The sequence below is a fragment of the Argiope bruennichi genome, chromosome 6 (assembly GCF_947563725.1).
Source record: "Argiope bruennichi chromosome 6, qqArgBrue1.1, whole genome shotgun sequence".
Classification (NCBI taxonomy): Eukaryota; Metazoa; Arthropoda; class Arachnida; order Araneae; family Araneidae; genus Argiope; species Argiope bruennichi.
Genome location: NC_079156.1, coordinates 57957694 through 57979701, shown reverse-complemented (window position 1 = coordinate 57979701; position 22008 = coordinate 57957694). Strand labels below are relative to the sequence as shown.

Here is a 22008-nt window from a genome sequence, read left to right as displayed (position 1 = left end):
TAAAAATTGCAGAATTATTTAGGGTTCTGTAACCTTACAATGAACTTTCGTTGCTATGGTTACGATAAAATAACAATAACGAAAGTACAATGTGGAGTTTTCAGAAAGTAGTTTAGATTTAATAACTTGTAATTTTTGTATAAAGACAGCTTTCAGTCAGATTTTCTTCATCCGAATTTAAAAAATAATTTTAAATATGTCTGAGAAATTTTTTTATCGTTTGTCTTGTCCAACTTCTATGGTAACTCATCTTTGTGAATGCTCAGAAGATTACATAGCTGTCCCTTTAAATGAAAGAGGAAATATAGCTGTCTGGAGCATGAAAAATATTTTACAAGAGGTGCAAGAATAAATTTCTTTATTGTGATTATTTCAAATATATTCCATCCAATATAGTTATTTATTATTAATTAATTTTATAATTTTTTTTTTATCCGTCTCTTAAAGTTTATTCTTCTATTTAGCCTTTGATACTCATTGGACACCACAAACTTGTTTCTGCATTAGCTTTTTCTCATCACCCTTCCAATTATTTTTTGTGCTCTTGTTCATCCGATAACATCATACTGTGGAATTTGATGCAAAATGATGGTAACTTCTTTTCCTGATTAAAATAAAGATAAAAACTATTTTTTATTTATAATCATCTTTTTAAAGTAATAAGAAATTATAATTTTTCTTATTCATACCTAAAATTTAATATCCAATTGATTTTAGGACAACCTTCAAAAGGACGAGTTTTGCATTCACATATGGAAATACCAACTTACTGCTCCTTTAGTTTAGATAACAGCCAAATTGCAGTTTCTTTTCCTAATGGAATGTGGATTTTCAATTTACAGGTAGTAATTTTTTTATGGCATGCTTATTAAATAAATAGATTTTTCAATATTTTTGCAATAATCTAAAATGAACAAAAGTAGTTTAAAAGGTATTACATCAGAGCAACATATCTATAATTTTTTTCTACCTTAAATGTTTTCAAGGATTTGATAATTTATTTATTTATTTTAATTTTCTCTGCACACATAATTTGCAATACTCAGGTGTGCAATTAAAAAGTATTTCCTTTACTCCTCTTTTGGTATTTCACTCTCAAAGATATAAATAAATGTGTTATATGTATATTGTTATTTTTAATGTTTCTATTGTTTCTTTTTCTTCTTTTTATTTTATAGCAGATACAGATAAACAGTCTCACACTATGATTCTCATATGGAATTTCTTTGAAAAATAACAAAAAAATTAAATATGAATTTTAATAAATGCTTAGTTAAAATAGATAAATTTGTTTCATTCTAAGCATTCAATCTCTTTATCAAAATTCTTGTAATTGAAAAGTAAAGCATGAAAAAAATTTTTTACTTTGTATTGAAAATATTTGTAATTAATTAATTTTTAATATGTTTATATGTATCTTTCAGAAAAACACATGGGTTTTTTCTGTGGAAGAAAACTGTTTTATTATGTTTGCATTTGGTTGTGAAAATGACTTTTTATTAGGAATAGAAGAAAATTTTCTCAAAGTAAGCTAAAAATTATTTTTAAAAAATTCTATTAAGACTTTTCATTTATTTGGATTTATGATTTGAAATTATTTCTCTGAATTAAAAAGCTTATTTCTTTAATTCTGTGTCAGGTTTGGAATTACAAAACAAATGAAGTGACAAAAAAAGTAAGTGTTTCAGTTGGTAAGTATGGCATCATTGTAATTTGAATGATTTTATATTGTATAGATACTATATATATATATATATACTCATGTTCACTTTTATCAGAAATGTTTTTCCTAAATGTGTTTTCAATTCAAGTAATTTTCTAATACTTTATTTATTATTATTAATTTATGAACATATCAGTTCATTGGCAGAGGATATATAAATCAATTAAAAATCAACAGTTTATATACAGTGTGTTTATAGTGGTGATTTTTTTTAACTCGTTGATCTTGCAGATTCGTCATTTATTACAAATTTATTTTTAATCAGTTTTTGAAAAAGTTATTTATTACTTAACCTTATTGGTATATTATTTAAACTAGAAAAAAATTGTTTAAGAAGGAATGTTTAGATTCAATCAAACATAAAATGCATTCTATAATTATGTTTAAATCTTAAATGAAAAAAAATATGGAAAAGCAATTCAGAACATTTATAAAAAAAATTCTTATCAGGGAATTTTACCCATAAGAATCCAGAATTACAGATTCTGAGAGCCAATCTCAAAAATATGTCAAAGAAAAGTAACAATTAGAGGTTTGGTTAGAGGAAAGCAAAATATAATAGGTTAAGTTTTTACATAACTTATCACATTTTTTTTGGATACATTTCTTATCTATTAATATATAAGATATTTTTTATATATTTGTTTATGTTGTTTGAATAATCATAAAAATCTGTAATTTTAATAAATTATTTATAATTTAAATAGTTAAGATGAATGTAAAAGGAAATTAAAATTCTTGTGTCCTGAATTCTACATATCATTGAAAAGTAACAATTTTCAAGCCTCCCAATTAGCACAAAATATTGTATATCTCCACAATGATGTTCAAAACTCTAAATGCTGTAAAATATTGTGATTATATTTCAACAACATTGTGTTTTTGTACTAATAAAGTTGTAATGCATTTCTATTTGTAATACAGTACAAGATAAATTACAATATAATGCAATATAATATAAATTTGTGTTATATTCAATAAAAAATTTGTACTGATTGTAAATATCAGTTATTCATGGATATTTCTTTGCATTTTAATTTATTTTTAAAACTAAAAGTTAAATCATTTTCAATAGATCTAAATCTTATAATTTAAAAAATTTATACACATGCAGTTTGTGAATTTCTGATTTTTTCTTGATAATTTTACTTAAAAAAATTAAAATTAATAAATTTTAAAAATCACTTTTTAAATTATTTAATTTGCATCTTAAAGAAGTTTATATTTTTAAAATTTTCTAGCTGTAAAAACCAAATTTTGTGGAAAATAACGTGTTAATTATTCAAATGCATTCCATAGGTTTTCCAACTGCTTTTTGCACCCATAATCAAAGTGGGACAACAGTTGTTGGAACAACTTGTGGCCATTTAAATGTTTATGATAAAAACTATAATCTTATTAGAAATATTCTGGTTTGGAAATTAATTGCTCAACAACTAAAAACTGATTCTGCTGAAGATGGTAATTTTTTTTCCTGTTTTCTGACTTTAGATTTATAGTAATTATAGTTTTTTAATAATTCTTATTTTTTATGGAACTTAGCAATATTCATAAAAAAGCAAGAAAATATTTCTGTATTTTTGATTTTTAGAGATACATTAATAACGATCATAATATTTCATTTCATAATTTCTGAATTAAAGTAAATTTGTTATTTTTTTTTCTCAATTTAACTGTAATAATATTTCCTTCTTTAATGAAATTTTCACTGCAATTTCTGCTAATTATTTAGTTTGATTTTGTTTACTGCTCTGTTGAAATAAATAATTTCTTTTCTCTTAAATATTTAATATAAGAATAAGTAAATTGGCAATATTGGTTTTTAAGGGATTATTAGGTATATTTTAAATAATTTTTTATTATCATCTAAGATTAAGCATCAAAAAAAATTTTTTGTGATTTTTGATTTTAATGAAATGTTTTTTTATATATAATTTATATATTCTTTTTATTTCTGTTTATATTTTTCTTAATCATTTTTGATAATTCTTTATTCCTAGGTGCATTCCAAGATTTTAAAAGTGATAGTTTTCCTGTATATTATATTAAAATCTTCCATTTCGAGACCATTTCAAATCCATATAAGTAACTATTGTTTTATTTGTTTGAAAATAAAATGTTTATTTCTAATGGGCTCTTAGTAATAACAGGGGCAGATTTAAGCATTTTGCACCCCTAGACAAATTGAATTATAAAGCCTCTTTTTTTTTAAAAAAAAATTATTGTTTTGTTTCATATTTTAACTTAATTGACATATTTATAATGTGTGCAGATTAATCTTTTATTTTAGCAGTTTTATGAGCATTTATTTCTTATTATTTATTTATTTATTTATTGTGATCTATGATTGTGCAACATTCTCCTTTGTACAAAATGTTTTTCAAACAGACACTTAATAACAAAGTGTTTTTCAAACAGACATGATAACAAGTGAGCATTATGAAACAGATACTTCACAAAATGTTAATATTATTCTTATATTTTATAATTTATACAAATTTGACAATTAAACTAATAATATTTTTTGAACTGACTTGTATATATTTTTCTTTTGTGCAGTAACCCTAGGTAGCTGAGTAGTTGCAAATCTGTAATTGTAATCTATAAGTTGTAATTGCTGAGAATATGTCTTTTTCAACATCAATAATTATTTGATTTTTTAAAAAAATCTTTGATAAGGTACTTGCATAGAAATTTGAATACATATGAAAAGAATCACTGTAACTTATTTTGTAAATTTTGTTATTATGTCTAAATTTAATATTTTCTTAAAGTTTATATTTATTATTGTGGTGATATAGTAAAATTAATTCGAACTCTCACAAATACTGATTATCTTTTAATATTAAGAGAATTATTTCTCTTTTCATAAATAAATGAAATATTCCTGTATAAAAGAGTATCATATTTTCTTTAAAATAAAAATGTAGTGATTAATTAATTTACTGATTTATGGAAATAAAAGTCTCATGAAATAATATTTGTTGACATGAGACTTAGTTTAATATAATTTGTAATATTTGTATTTAAAGTTAGCAGAGACGAAATTATTTGAAATTAATCTCTCTTTTTTTCATAGAAATGTGTGAACATTTTGAAATTACTTACATTTTCTGGTTAAAAATCTAAACTTATTTGCCAATCATTTTTTTTTTTTCAAATTTATCTTTTTAATTTTGCTAACTGCTATGAAATTTTGTTTTTACTTATCATATTATCTTTTCTAGTTGCTTACCTGAAAATATATACTTACTAATTGTTACAAGTACATGTTTATTTCTGTTGAAAATTAATAATGAAGAGGTTATTCTTTTCATTGATTTCAATGGTAAGAAAACTAATATTTATTTTTGAAAAAAAGAATGTTTATTTTTATTTTTTGTCATTACTGAGAAATATTAATATTTTATAAATATCTACTTTATGTATTCCAGGTCCTTCTGAGATTACCGAGATAAAGTCATCAATTGGTTTAATAAGATCAGGAATGATTACTTGCAATTCAGATAATTCTGAGGTATAAAAAAATTGTCTACATACTTTTATCAAATAAAATCTAATTATAAATTAAAGTTTTATTCATTTGTTAATTTTTCACTGTTTCTAAAAGTTTTAGAAATTCATCATAGTATTTTAATTTTTGTTTTAAACTTACAAAACAAGATGAAAATGGAATGCAATTGGGAGAATGAATGGGAGAATTGAGGTAAAAATGGAGTGCAATTGGGAGAATTGAGATGAAAATAGGATGCAAGAATAAAATGAATAATTCCATTTTATTCTTTCTTTTCTAAATTTAAATGCATCCATGTAATGTTTTATAGTTATATTTTCCTCTTCATTTTTTTTTCAAAATTTGTTTTCAAAATATGAATTGACAATTGATGGAGTGAACAACAGTTTTTCAACTGTAGGCTTTATTTATTCCTCCCATGTTTTGTATTCTTTAAATACTTTTAGATATTTCAAAAATGAAGTTGTTTTATATAGATTGTAGAATTTTTATATTAATATTTGTATAAAATGTATGAATGATTTTTATTGCTATTATTTAGGCATATGTGATACTTATTCCTGTATTGGATGAATTTCTGATGTTAATCAAACTTTCCTTGAGTGATGTTTTATTATCAGAATCTACTATTAGCAGTTTAAGGATAGAATCTGGTAGTCATATTTTAACTTTTTTAAACAGGTAATATTTTTTCTTTATTTATCTAATGTATGTTTCTTATAATTATAATAAAAAAGTGCATTTTATTTCATGAAATAAATTTTGACCAAATGCCTTAATAATTAATTTATTAGAAATTTTAAATACATACATGCTATTCACCACAATAACTTATAAAATTTAGAAGAAAAATCAGTTTTGTAATTAAAACCTGAAATGCCTAATGTATTTCTGTAATCCTGTGATTTTGTTTCAGTAAGCACGTCGAAAACAGCAAATCCTTGTTGATTCCAAAGATTCAGAAAACCAAAACATCCAAAGGTAAAAAATGAATATTTATCAAGTTATCAAATGTGTTTGTTTGGAAAAATACACCTTCATAAGCATATGTAATTGTGATATTTTGTATCTTTCACTTTCTTTAAATTGTGCTTTATTTATTCTTAGCTAACCTAAATTTTTACTTGTGAATACCCAGCATCCTAAATATAAGGCAGACACATTTAATTTCTGTTGCTAAACCAAATACATTATATAATTCCTTTTTTATTTTCCCTATGAAATTAATATATATTCATAAACTCCTAAACAATGTTCTATCATCAAGTACCACTTATTTACCAGATTTTTGATGATAAATATTGCCATTTTGAATTTATTTTTAATCCTTAATTTATTTGTGAGATAATACAAGAAATTTAAAATTTATCTATATCTTTTATGGTATTTTACTATATTTTAAAAATAACTGTAAAATGCTTTTCTATATATTTTTCAATGATTTTACAAAAAAAAAAAAAATTCTCAACAAAAAAAAATTATTTTGAATTTAATTTTTGCTTCACATTATTTTAATATTGATTTGAATTAAAAATAATGTATTTGCATCTTTATATTAAATTTATATTAATGTGCTTTTTTTGCAGTAAAGAAAATAAATATGAATGATAAATAATTATCACTTGAGTGGCAATTGTTGTAATTTAATGTCTATTCTCTAGTATACACTCACAATGTGGGTTTAAATGCATATTTGTATGAGTCAAATATCTGTCTAAAATTTATCTTGTTATCCCAAATTAAATTTATAATTCAATATATTATTTGTAGGTTTAAAAAAAGGATTATCAAAGAAAAATTTGCCTGTAACTTTCCATTCCAATATTAAATCTTCTGGATATGGGACATTACACAAGTAATTTAATAAAACATTTTTAATATTAAGTTTATTTATTAGCCCTTTCCTGTATTCCATTTTTTAAATATTAAATTTATTTATTATTTATTTCCTATATATAGATCATGTGGATGCATGAACTTGAAAAATCTCCAATGATCCAATTTTCTTTTTTTTAGGCCTTTTGCATTATTTCAGCCACATATTCCCAAAGGGCATAGATATCGAACTAAAAGACCTGAATCATCAAGAAAATTTCGAAATAATGGGGATGGAAAGAAGTATTCAAAATGTTTTTAGTTTTATTTACTATATAAATTATCTCTAAACTGTTGTATACTAATTCAATTTTCTCATTCTTAATTGTTATACATAAATATGTAGATATTAGCATAAAGAAAATTCAAGTAAGTTAGTATAAGCTAAACATTTTAGTGTTATCTATAGAACAACTTCATATACCTTATTACTGTATATTGCTGTGCATTATATCTCTTTGTTTAAAATTGTTTTTGAAGTGGATATATGACATTTTAAACTCTTAATAATACAATTTTTTGTTGCACTATTTTTTGTTTATTCTCTCTCTCTCTCTCTCTCTTACTATTCAAACCCTTGACTAACAGCTAAATCCCTCTTCCTTTTTTGTGTCCATACTTTGAATCATCTGTAAGATCACTCTAAGAACCTTTCAGCTTCCATATTTTCCACCCATTCATTACTCTTGTGTGACAGCAGAGATTCCTTCATATAATTGTTTATATTCCCATGATCCTAAATATCAATGTTTTCCTTTTTGTTTGTAAGCCTGACTAGAAAACACATCATGTTACTTCTTTTTCATCTTTGGTCCAGACTTTGGAATCATGGAACTTTGTAATCATAAATTATCTTACATAATGATTTTGCTGTTTAATAAAGCATTTTAAGATATAGTTAAGTTTGAAAAGTAAAGATAATAGACTTAAAAATTCCACAGGAATCAAAATTTTTATTACTACTCTTCACCATTTAATATTAACTGGAATAAGCATTTGAATTATCAAACATAACAAAATGGTATATGTAAAGACTATATGGCTAATTTCATTAAACCAATTTTTTGAACATTCAAAAAAACTTTAGACAGATTCTGACACAATAATTAGCATTTTTTAAAACCCATAATAAAAACTAGTGGCCTTAATTGCATAATTTTTATCTCTATAGAAATAATGTTTATTAGTTTAATTCTTATGTCTTAACTTTGAATGCTCTTTTTTTGTCATTTTTGTTCTCTTTAGTGAATTTATTCAGTTTCCACATAATGTTATTAACTACCAATATTTAGCTTGTTTATCACCGAAAAATCAAAATTTTTCTCTATTATTAACTAGTTACCTAATTGATATTTTTAATTCCTATTAAATCATTTGGATATATTTTCATATCTTTGAATCTGCCATATAGTCAGGCATCAAAACTGTTTTATTTTAATTGTCTTACATGTGTTATCATAGCATACATGAACTTTTTTAGTGGAGATTTATCCCACATCATAGTGCTGTTTCACATCATGTAATGTAAATGTGCGGTTCATCTATCTTCTCAATTTCGCAGTATTGTAACTTCATTATTTATTAATCTTGAAAACTGCATAGATATTAAACAGATTTTTTCTTCTGCAGCTTTCAACGATGAAATATTTGATGAAACAATGAAAATAGTTTGAATTTCAGGCGACAATTTAATCGACTGTTGGAAATGAAGCAAAAAAAAGACATTTTAATTTTCAAAATTCTACAAAAATTTACATGTTATTATATTGGTGTAATTAAAAAAATATCATTCTGAAAGTTATTGTGGAAAAACGTCAAAATTCAGATTAATTTTTAATTAATTAAAACTATAATTACATTTTTTTTAAATTCACTCTGAGGTGCAGGTTGCCTCCCTGCAAAATTTATATGTGCTCAGTTTGTTAGCTGTAAGTCAAATGTCTGGTTAGTAAAGTGCCAACACACACATACACTTTCATCTTTATGATTATTGGTGATTACCATTATAGAATATTCAACACCTGTGCACAGTTGTTTCTCAAGTAAGCATAAAATAAAAAATTAAAAAAAACTAATTACTAGATATCTGGTAAATATTTGTTAATAACAGGTCACTAATGTATGTTTCAAAAGTATAAATATTTACAATGTGTAGAGAGGGGGGAGGATTCTGTATCATTAATTTATGTCTTTTCTGTTTTTCAGAAATATATTTGAATGTGATAGCAATCCTATAAATTTTGAAAATTTGGAACTCTTGAGCAAGATTGAATCATTTGAAAATCCTGTCATGTCATCTCTTCAAGTATCAAGTACCTGAATTTTAATGTTTTTTTTTTTTTTCAACTACAAGTATATAGTAGTAAAACGTTTCATTATAAGCTTAAAATTTACTTTTATTTTATATAAATCTTCTTATTTATTTTTCTTTGTATCTTATTGTTTTGTTAATTATAATATTGTTTACAGTAGATGGACAGTTTGTCAGTTGCACCTCTTCTGATGGTCTAACAGATATTCTGAAATTGGGGGGAAAACATTTAAAGGTTTTTCGCAGTATTGGAGGTAAGAATAACTTATTAACATGTGAATACTTGTATTAATGAATCATAGGATATTCAAGAAAAGAAAATTTGTTTCTTTATAAAATGAAGTGATTTACATTACTTCTTTGATTCTGAATTATACTTTTTGATTTCGACAAATTACATAACAATGAAAAATTTCCTGTATGAATTGAAACTTTAGAGTTGTGTAACATTCATATCTTATTCATGAATTTAAATAGATAACAAATTTCATTTTATGACTGAATATAGCAATCATAATTACTATATAATTGAAGAATGTAGTAATTATGATTTTATAGAGCAGTTTATTTCTTATAATGATTTAGTGAATTACATATTTGGAAGGAAAGTATCTATAAAATATTTATGATGCTTATTAATGTTATGAAATAAGACTAATGGGAGAGTTAGTAGTGTGGTGAAACCTTATAAGCCAGTTAACAGCTAGCTATGCTACACGAGCAATTGCTTTTGTATTGTGGTCATGTTACTGGGCTGCGAACCACAAGGTCCCAGGTTCTATCCTCGCTCCTAATAATCCGCCATAGTAGACATATTGATGTCATTCCTGTAATTAATTATAAGAATGCAGTGAATAGATAAGGCCTCTTTTATGCTTGTCATGGAGGATAATGGAATAAGCTGAGTGTAACAACTTATATTAATTACCACTAAACCATTATCTGAAGATATCAAAAAAAGATAGGAAAATATTAAAGACAAGAATGTAAATTTCAAGTAATACTTGATTTAAATTCCAAATTACTTTCCAATGACTTTAATTCATTATAGAATAATTATTAGAATCTTACAAATTAGTAAATATTTTTTGTCATTGCAGTTTAGAATTGGTATCAACTTAGGAATTAGATCACCTTCATATGACCATCCAAAATTATTGTGTCTGTCACAAAATATCATTTATGTAGCTTCAAAGTGGAATGCTAATCTAACTAATGAAATGGAAGAATTTTACATTTATTCCCTATAGATGAAAGGCATCTTTGGCCTTATCTGTCAACCTTATATATCAATCTTTCCAAGACAATCCATTTTTATGATATAATGATTTTACTTACTAAAGTATGCTCTATGTTAAACTTCTATAACTAGCTATAACTTCTTAGCCATTATTTTCTATAACTAGTTAGAAATGTTCGAAGTGTATACACGTCAATTCAAATCTTCATTTTGGAGTGGTCGATGTGTAATTTTTTTTTATCTGATAAAAATGAAATCTTCTTCACTTTAATATGATTCTTTAAAAAATTTTCTGTGCAACTCTTTGCATTATGTTCAACGTGTATAACCGTCATTGCTTGACTTTAAAAAGGGGGCTTGATGCAATTTAAAAAATAACTTCCACAGTTAAATGGTTAAAGCATTGAAAAAAAAACTTTTTTTCTAATATTTAATAGCTGAAGATGTACTACAAAAAAACGTTAATTTGTTTGTTAATCCTATTCAAAATTTTACTCTGAGAATTAGGTAGAAAAAAGTGATGTAAACTAGAAAATATTATATTCAGTGTATCAGAAATATGCAAATAATATTTCATGCTAAAAGGCATTTCCATGTTAATGAAAAGTAAAGGGCTCTTGATTTAAAAATAAACATGAGAAAAATGATTTTAAAAAATGTTAAGTTTAATTTAAATCCAACAGTACTGCGTATCATCTATTTTTTCTTTTGTTCCAAATTTTTTAATTATTTACTAAAAATTAGAATGAATATGACACAGTAAAGTTCTACAGTGACACTTATTTGTAAATAGAAAAATATTAAAATGCTAAAAATACGTAATTGAAGCTGAAAAGATGGATTAAAGAGACGATATAGATTTGCAATTAAAATTTCAGTTAACCACTTCTACTGAGATTTAAAATTATTTCTTTCGAGAAAATTTTTCTTTTCTTAGAAATACAATCGAATATTTTTCATGAAGGGAGTTTAAAAACTATTATTATAACCAGTATTTAAAATTAAAAAATTAACTATCTAACTGCGTAATATTTTAAAATCACTATTTAAATGCGTTGTTTGTAAATAAGTTCAAATATATTACAAAGTAAATTGATATTATATGTCAGACGATAATAATATGATATAATAAAAATCTGTAATCGTAAAAATAAACACTCTGAACTGCGAAAGACGCGAGATGCATTAGAAAATAGACTGATTGCCAACCTGCGGAAATCGCGGGATAAGCAGCAGGAGGGTTTATAATCACTACCATGAATACAGAATTATTATAACATATATATATATATATATATATATATATATATATATATATATATATATATATATATATATATATATATATATATATATATATATATATAAAGTAAGTTACAGAATCAAAGAATCAGTTCTCTAGTTCCAATCACTGCTTCGATTCCGCTGATTTTACTTTTATATGAAAGGCCTTGACCTCTAGATTTCCATGAATAGTAACTTTTTCCTTACCAACTGCCATTTTCCTGAAAAATAAAAAAATAAAACATTACTTTACTATACACTGTGCATGGAATATAACTTCGACTACTGTACCTATTTCGCAAACTTTTATTTCATACTGGCTGCTTTTGGCGATCAGTTAGTTCACGGGGATTATTAAAAATATCTATTAAATATTTTTCTAACTTGGTCTTAATGACTTCCTCAGCAAAATAATTTTAAACTTGTTTTGCATTTCTTTTATTATTTTTTTGTTTGTCTTTTATGCATTCAATGATATGAAAACGGAGCAAGCATCATTGTTTTGAAATTGACGCATTTAATTTGTTTATTATATACTTTCAGTATTGCTTGATTCAGAAACTTAACTTTAATTTTAAGTACAGAAAAATTTCGAAAGGTTTTTAAAAAGCATGTCTTATGCTAAACCTACTGCAACAAAAAAAATAAGAGAATCTTTCATATCTTGAACAATGGACCGGATGCCTCACTGACGTCAATCTTTCTCTATGTAACTTCATTTTGAGCGAGGTTTGGATCTTGTTTGACCTGAATAGCTACAATACAAAAAAAAAAAAAAAAAAGGTCAGGATGAAATATTAGTAGCAGCAATGAAAACAAATTGAGTTTCATCTTAATAATGAAACGTATTGCTGTAAAATATACTGAGAATATTTTTTTTAAGTTAATTAAAAATCGAATAAAAAAAACTCTACGACAAGAAAATTGGTAGTATTAAAAAGATAATTTTCTGAACTTTGTTGATATGAAAATAGTTTTTGTACTATAATATTTTCGGAAGTTAACTCGCAACGCTTAAAGACGCTAAAATTTCGCTTAATTTTTAATTCATTAACTAAGATTTTACAAAAATTGCACTGAGATGCACATTATCCTCCAAAGTATGTCTTTGCTAATTTTGGTAGCTCTAGGTCAAACGGCCTGTAGAGCCCAACAGTGACACACATATACATCACCCTTTATTATTAATAGAGATGAAAGCTCATGGCTACTAGGCAAATCACTAATGGTCCAATTTTGAAAAATTGGACCAGTTTGAAAGAGGAGGCATTTTCCATGGAAAAAGTCTCCTAAAAAGTTTCTCAGCCATAATCGCTGTACCGATTTCGCCCATTTTTATTTCATTGAAAAGCTCATGGCGTCTATAAATGTCATCAATAATCGCCCTCTCCCACCCCCCTTTTCAAGAGATATCACTAAATAAAAATATGACTCAGATCCTTGCTCTGACGATTGGACGATTTTATTGACAAATTAATTTCGCAACTTTATGTGTATAAATAGCAACCAGAATGTTCTTTATTGTACAAGTAAAATTAAAACTTTACTTATTTACATTAAAACAATAAGCATTTGGTGTAATAGGAATTAGTTCATCTATCTCATTTGTCAACATAGATTAAATAATGACAATATAAATAATTTAATCATACAAATTCATTTTAATGTTCATTTGGAAATTTTTCATGCACAAAAATATTGACCAGTATTAATAATATATTACATGAAAAAATTATTATACTTCCAATAACATATTTTTAAAAAAACTTTTGCTGCATGAATTAAATTTTTAATGTAATAATTCTTTTTAATTTATGATAATATAAGTTGTCTTATTTAATACGTTTTACGTGTATTAAAGAGTTTTTACAGTTTTTACTAATTTTTCCCTCCCTCTGCTTCTTTAAGCACACAAGGGAAAAGTTAATTCTGCAAAGTGGAGCCATTCAAATAAATTACTAATTACTGCTGGAAATGACCAAACAGTCAAAGTGTGGGATCTTGAGCGGAATTACCCGTTGTTAAACATCGGTACTGATAATTTTAATTCAGCTGCAGTGGAAAAAGTACGTATTTATCTTCTTTTTTCTGTATGTGTTATTTCAAAATAGACTTTTAAAAATGAATGAATGAAATTATATAAACATTTTCTTGTCAATGTTAATCTTCAGAAAATTACAGAAAAAAAAAACCATTGTTAATGTTTTTAATGAAATTATTTTGTCCTTGTTTTATATTTTAATAATTATTTTCTTAATAACTTTATAGAAATTTTTAAGATTTTATAATTTGTCTACTTGATTTCCATCTTATTTTTAATTTTTTTAATAGTGCAAATTTGTGTTTGAAGATGCTGTTGAACAAGCTCAGTTTTATTACCTTGATCGTTTTCTGTTAGCGACCGCAGGAAGTTGTTTGCATTTGTTTGAATATAAGATAAATTTAGAGCCATCCGGTATTAAAAGGTATGTAGCTTAGTATATATTTTATTTAATTATATTTAAACCTTTCACTCACAAAAGTAATTACTTCACTTTTTTTCCCCCACTAATATTTGGTATATGAATCCATATTGAAAAAAAAAAAAAAAAAAAAAAAAAACGATAGGATCCTTAAAAACAGACTCTGTTGCAATACTAGGATGTGAAACTCAAACAATTGTGCGAACCAAATAAACATTACCTTTTATTTATGCGAGATGCAGTTGAATACATACTGTTCTTCTCGGATTTAGAAACCACCCTTGGGTTTGCGCATGTGTCAGGAAGCGTTTATTTCCTCAAAAAAGGGTGTGAGAACCTTTGTTTCTGGAGTGGGAATGACGGAGGTAGCAATTTTAGTAAGCTCGTATTAGAAATAATTCAATAAAAAAAGTGAGAAAGCGGATCAGAAAATAAGAAAACATATTAGAATAAGGTTAATATGGATTAAGTTAAGATAAAAATTAGGAAATTAATTAGGATTTAAATTGGATTAAGAGATACCGTCACATATTTATATATATAAATGCACGATGACATTGTAGAAATTGAATTTTTTACTTTGTTGAAATAAATTATATCCATTAACACTAAATTGGTATTTCTTGTCATTGAAATTGGAAAATGTGAGTGTAAAATGTTTTTTGTGTGAATTTTCTTAAAAGCCCTTGATATCCATTGGTTGAATATATTTCTTTCTATTTCAGCTTTATAAACAAAAGCTCTTTGAAACTGGTGAAAAAAATTCCATTGGAAACCAAACGTATAACATCTCTGGCTGCTATGAATCAATTCTTTTCTAATATCCTTTTCTTACCTCGAAAAACTCCTTCAATGTTTTATATTCTAATTAAAATCTCACAATTTCTTTATTTAAGTTATCAATTTCTTTATTTAAGTTATCAATTTCTTTATTTAAGTTATCAATTTCTTTATTTAAGCTATCAAATTCTTTATTAAATTCGTTAACATACTCTAAACCTTGTGTTATGCTCTGGAACTTCAAAACATATTGATGTACTGGATATGACAGTTGGAAAAGTAATACATCGTATGGTTGATTCAAGTATTAAACCTGCCCATCTCATTTGCCTCAATGAAGTAAAAGAATTTATCTTGTATATATAAATTCTGAACATAAAATAACAATATGTTAAAGAATAATAAGATAGAAAATTTTCCGGGAATGCAATTTGAAAATTCAATTAAAATATTAAATGGTATAAGGATTATAAATGTAATGTCATTTTTTCATTTTTAAAAGGCATTTTTTTAACAAAATATTTATTATCATATATTATATATACTATTCTCACATATCAGTTTTCTTTCTTTCATTGAAAATATTTATTACATAAGCTGGAGATCATATTATATTTTCTTGATCTTTTTATCAGAGATTGACTGTTAAGAATATACTAAGTCTTTAACGCTTTCAACGCTACCGACAAGATATCTCGTCTTTCAGATACTTCCAATTACAGGTTTCTGTGGACTAAAATTTGTCTCTCGTGCCAGTTTAGATAGGCTGAACTTTCTAATACATATCTGAAGAATACTTTTTCTTTTTTTATTTATTTTTTTGTATAAAAAATGTCAATAGCCGGAAGAATTGATATTTGAATTGATATCTCGTCGGTAGCGTTGAAAGCGTTAAAGAACACTTAACCCATTTTTAAGTAGCTCGCTACTAGAACATTAACACTGTGTAATCCATATATATATATATATATATATATATATATATATATATATATATATATATATATATATATATATATATATATATATATATATATATATATATATAGCAGTTTCGTAGCCGAAGAGAGAGAAGACACTTTTGTAATTTTAAACTTCGCTTTTATTCCATCCCGGGAAGCATAATTTATATATAAGCAAGGCGCGACGAGGTACGTCAATCTACTTGACAACATAAGAGCATAAAGGAGACGAAGTAGTTTTCGCTGCTCATTATATATTGTGAGATTCCGATAGGGATTTCTTTGCATGTGTGAATTTAAAATAAGGGAATCTAGGTATCTTTTAAAAGAATAGCTTTACTTGGCAATTTCCGGATTACGCCAAAATTGCCTAACCACATAAGATGCCAGGATGGTTATCGACGTTTTGCATTTATAGTAAGGCCCTTAAAAATAAACAATTACTAAAATTTTAATAAAATTGGAATGAATGATCAATATATATATACATATTTGGTAATCTTTTTTAGGGTTCACCTTATACAACACAGTCATCTTCAATGTATGATTTATTTTTGACAACGTCACTTTTTGATGGTATCAAAATATGGGATTTAAGAACTAATAAGTAAGTTACTGCAGACATCTTCAAATGGTATAGATAAACAGATAAAAACGGTATTTTTCCGATGTGAAAAAAAAAAAGATTTCATTTCATTTCTTTATAGTTATTTTAATTCATATAATTAATAAAATTTAGTTGTCTTTTTTTTTCTCAAAAAATATTTTGCTATAACTTTTCTAATTTAGACTTTCTTAAAAAAAATTTCTTTCTCCAAATAAAAATCTCCAAATTCTTTTTTATTAAATTTTAAAAAATTGTTATATTCAGAAGAAAATTCTAATTTATATTGTAATGACGAATAGTCTTACCATCATGTGCACTATTCATAATAACGGATTTAGACAATTTGTGACCATAAGCAGTTCACATTAAGAAAGCTTTCTTTTAATAAACTGATCAAATAAGTTTAACAATTTAACATGAATTAAATTGATTAACTTATTTGATCAATTAAGTTGTTTTATACAAGAAGTTTTGTGTAAATGTATAAGTTGCTATTTATTTTTACTCAAGACTACGCGACAATCACATTTTTATACAATATTATTTAATAATACGTTTGATGTTTATAAGTACTGTAATATCTAAGTACACAGACACTTGATTAGAGAAGAAATGAACTTTCTCTAAAAAATTCTTCTTCAAGAGATGGAAACTTGTTGCCTGCAAACTACCTTCTCCTCTATTCAGCTGCGTGACTGGAAATTATCTGATGTTTCTGCATCCATCAGATAAAGTTATTTATAAATAAAAATCATTATAATAATTCTTGAATAGAAATTTATCTTTGCAAGTTTAGCCTCCTTTAGCGACCAGTCGTTCGGCGGAAATATTGTTCTCTTACCTTATGCATGATTTGATTCCCTTAAGAAAATATCTTTTAAGCATCAAATTGAAACACACATCAAAGCCATGTTATTTTAAAGGCCGCTTATCTATTCTGTCCGATATGCATATGAGTCAAGCTCTGTGACATCATTGTGCTATTAAAAGCATAGATTTCAGAATAATCTATCTTCTAACTTTCAAAATACTAAAATTTAACTTTCTCAAGTAAATTATATAGATATTAAATAGAATCTTTCTTCCTTAGCTTACTACAATGTAAGAAAATCATATGAATTAGTATTAGATGGGATAATTTAAACTCTTTAAACTTCAATTTAACCATAAAATGTGTTTGTTAAAAATTATATTAAAAAAATACCTTTAAAAAACTGTGAAAATCCAGGAAAAATTATCGCCAAAATTTAATTGGTATCATTAAAAAGACAATTTTTTGCATTTTGAAAAAGTATAAAAATTAGTTCCGTGCTGTAACGTATTTGGGAGTTATCGCGGAAAAACACCAATAGCTTGCTTTAATTATTAATAAATAAAATTTTGCTCCAAAAAATGCTCCAAGATATACATTTCCACCTTCCAAAATATATTTATGCTAAATTTAGTAGAATACAAATTTAGTAGCAGTAATTTAGTACACACACGCACACACACATTCTCCTTTATTATTAGTGGCGATGTTTAAAATAGTTCTTTTTCTCCTATTATTTTCCTTCGCTTGAGTAATATATTCAATATATACAGATATAGATTAACTAAAAGAAAATTCCGTAAGTTATTTCGATATTGATTTTTTGTAATATTATTTTTAAGGCTAACTCTTAATGCTACAACTATTATAAGAGTGTCAGTACTAATGGTGGTTCAGAATCCAATTTTTAAACCATTAAAATAGATTTATATTTTTAATTTCAAAAAAAATTAACTAAATAATAAGTAATTTTGTTATGTGTTTCAGTCAATAAATGTATTGTGGAAAAAGTTATGAAGTTTACAATTTTATAATCTCCCTTCCCATCCATATTAGTGAACTTTAATAAAATATTCTAAAATTTGTATTAATATTTAATGTACTAATTAATAATTATATTAATTACTACATTTGTATAATGTTTTTATTATTATTATTATTAAATTCCTTTCTTCTGCAATTAAAAACGACCGATTTATGAAGCTAAGAATTTCATTATTTTAGACTATTTCAATTGTGGCCTTGAGAAAGATTTGCCAATCAATGTATGCCTAATGTTGTTTTTAGTAATGCAATTTATAACATGTTTTATATCAAAATTTTCAACATATTCTATACTGAATTTAAGCATCATTGCTCTACAGAATTATTTTTATACGCGAGGATATGTCAATAATGTTGTTTTGAGTCCCATCTTGCTCTGACTTTATTGAAAATTGAATCTGTAATATATATAGTTTCATAAGTAAAATGTGCATACAATTTGCCGCTTCGTCAGCAGTCATTTATTGATCGTCGGAATTAGAGCATGAATTTGCACAAAGTTGGCTTTAGTAATACGTATGACTGGATTGGGGCCAGATTAAACTCCGCAGGGACTCGGACAAGTTTCAGGACCTTTTTTTCTCCACCCCAAGTTTCAAAACCATATATATATTTTTTATTGCTTTTAATTTAGTCTTTATTTTAATGCCTTTTCTGCAATTTTCGTGATAAACCAAATTATAATACGTTTCATTGCGAGTTGATTTTATTATCTCCCGTATAAAAAAAAAATTAACTTTAAAAAATAATGCAATAATTTTACAAAAATGAAAAATTACAAACACACACACACACACACACACACACACAATCCGTATACTATAATATCAAATTAAAAAAAAAAAAAAACTTTAAATTACAGTGACGACCAGAAAACACAAAAAAAATCATAAAAATATTATTCTTAATTTAATTGAATACTTGATTTTAATTTGGATAATTTAGAAAGTACTTAATTCTTGTAAAATAAGATGAAAATAAAAAATTAAATACTTTAAAAAATCTCAAGTTCCCCGGGGTCCTTAGGCAGTTGCCAACTTTGTCTATTTTATAATCCGGCACGAAACTGGACCCCTTGCTTTTTCTCTTCTCTTTCTCTTTTCTTCACGTTTATTCAACTTTTTAGTTCACTGATTAAACACTTCAACATTATAATAAAATAATGCCCTTATCTTTTAATGAAATCTTTTGTGGTACTGATATATCCTGATATATACTGGTATATCTTGAAACCGCAAAAACTGAATTTCGGGACTCTGCTCTGTTTGTTGTAAACAAAAAGAGTGTCACGACCATGTTTAAGTTTCAACTTAAGTGGTAAAACTGAAACCTTTTATAAACGAAATACAGTGACATTTAGTGACTTACGAGCGTATAGCCGAAATGAAAATCTACAGACAGTTAGAACAAATATGCAGATGCTTACTGATTTGCCTTCGTGTGTATATTCACAGATGCTAAATTGCAATTCATAAAATAAAATTGAACATTTATAAATTATGGACTTCAAAATCAATGTATTACTCAAATATGAATAGCACGACATATCTTAAAACTATATTTTCGTTTCTAGACCAGCACTTTGTTTCAAAGAACATAAATGCCGCTCAATTCCTTGTGGCGCAAGCTTTTCACCTTGTGGTAAATATGTTGCAACTGGAAGTGAAGATAGATCGGTGCGTATTATTATGTAAATGGATAATGATGCACTTATTATTATTATTTTTTAAATCTTACCTTGTATCTGTATTCTTATCAAAATCTTCAATCAATTTCGAATTGCCATAACTACATAACTGTTGATTCCAAAATAATGACTTAGGAGAAAAGAGGGTCAAGTTTTATTTTATTGCCAGTAAATGTCATCTGAGCTTGTGTATAAAGTATAATGATGGGTCGTTAGTTTTCTGTCATTGTTATGAGGGATCTTAAAGGTTCCAGTGAAAGAACTTCATAGGTCTCATAATTCTTAAAGTACCATCCTCTACACATTGTAAGAATAAGAGTGCCTAGAAAAATTTATTCATGTAAAATATGACAACGTTTTTGGCACCTTTTATTCTATATTTAAAAATTCTTCCCCAATTTCACACAACTTCAAATTGTATTTCTCAAACATTAATTATATTTTTATTCCAGTTCTGATAGAAAAGGAGCATACAAAAAAAAAGTATATAATTTTTTTTAAATATTTTGCTGTTTCTTTTTTTCCTTTGGTTTTATTCTTATATATCATTTTTCCTCTTTGTTTATGTCAAATAAATATGATTAAAATGATGAAATAAAAAATCATACAAAGATATTCTTATTAAAGATGAAGTTTTAATCAAAATTCATGTAACTTTTCTGTTCCAGATATATATATACGATTTAAGACAGCTACATCATCAGCATAAAATAAATGATTGTCAAGCTGATGTTTTTACCAGTGTTGCATTTTCTCCAAAATCTCAGGTAATATGCTATTAAGATTCATTCTTTTGAATAATAATTTTATCTAACGTAACAAAATATATCTTTTAAATTTCGATTTCTTAGTAAAAAAGTAAATTTTTATTCAAAGTCAGCATTTTATATAGTTATATATTGCTTAAATTATTGATATCAATTAATATAATTATAATTGAATTTATTTTACTACATTTTCAGCTTCTTGCCTCATCATTAAATGGACTGATACATTTGTATGGAAAAAACATTGACTAATATTAAAAATATTGCTTTATAGTGCACTTATTTTGATATGGGATGAGGAATTTTTACATTTTTAAAACAAAATGACATGATGAATTGAAAAATTTTGAAATAACCGTATCATGAAAACTACTGTTTTTGATTATTATAGTTTTGGCAAATGTTCCAAATTTATTTATATTGCCACTTTCAAAACAGCACTAAGCTTACTCAATATAAATTTTCAAGATACATTTAAAATCTTTCACTAAAATTCATACATTATGCAGAACAAGAGATCCAGATCCATATTATAAAAGATACGATAAAACTGTTTCATTACCATTAATGTCACATTTGTATTCCAATTCTATGCTTCAGCATCAATGAACCCATCAAATTTAAATCATTTTGCTGATGGTTTTTTGATGCAGGTATATCTCGCCTGAAAATCAAATCTGTAGCTTCTATTTGGGGGCAATGCAAAAAATATCTAACAAGAAGGGGGTGGGAACTATTAATTCATATTACATGTCTTACAATAAGAAATTCTGATTCTGTTCTTTAGTGAATTTTCAGATTCAGATTTTAGTTCAAATTTGGGAGGGGGGGGGGGGTATCATAAGTTCTCTAACTATATTTTTATATAAGAAATTGATTGCAATATTAAATCAGAATTTTAGATGCATTGGCATTTTTTTTAATACCACACATTCAATGTT

General features: G+C 25.5%; 1 protein-coding gene across 1 annotated transcript; it reads left to right on the top strand.

The window, feature by feature from the left end:
• The first annotated feature begins 76 nt into the window (after positions 1-76).
• LOC129972166 (WD repeat-containing protein 27-like) lies at positions 77-21786 on the top strand. The gene is made up of 23 exons (XM_056086185.1): positions 77-340; positions 465-591; positions 718-842; positions 1425-1526; positions 1640-1691; positions 3023-3184; positions 3724-3808; positions 4951-5051; positions 5158-5240; positions 5779-5918; positions 6154-6218; positions 7008-7092; positions 7254-7355; positions 9318-9424; positions 9582-9677; positions 13856-14013; positions 14279-14412; positions 15135-15230; positions 15408-15528; positions 16661-16758; positions 20187-20289; positions 20969-21067; positions 21263-21786. The coding sequence occupies exons 1-23, from the start codon at positions 197-199 to the stop codon at positions 21317-21319; spliced, it is 2442 nt and encodes an 813-aa protein (XP_055942160.1). The 5' UTR covers positions 77-196; the 3' UTR covers positions 21320-21786.
• Positions 21787-22008: the final 222 nt, after the last annotated feature.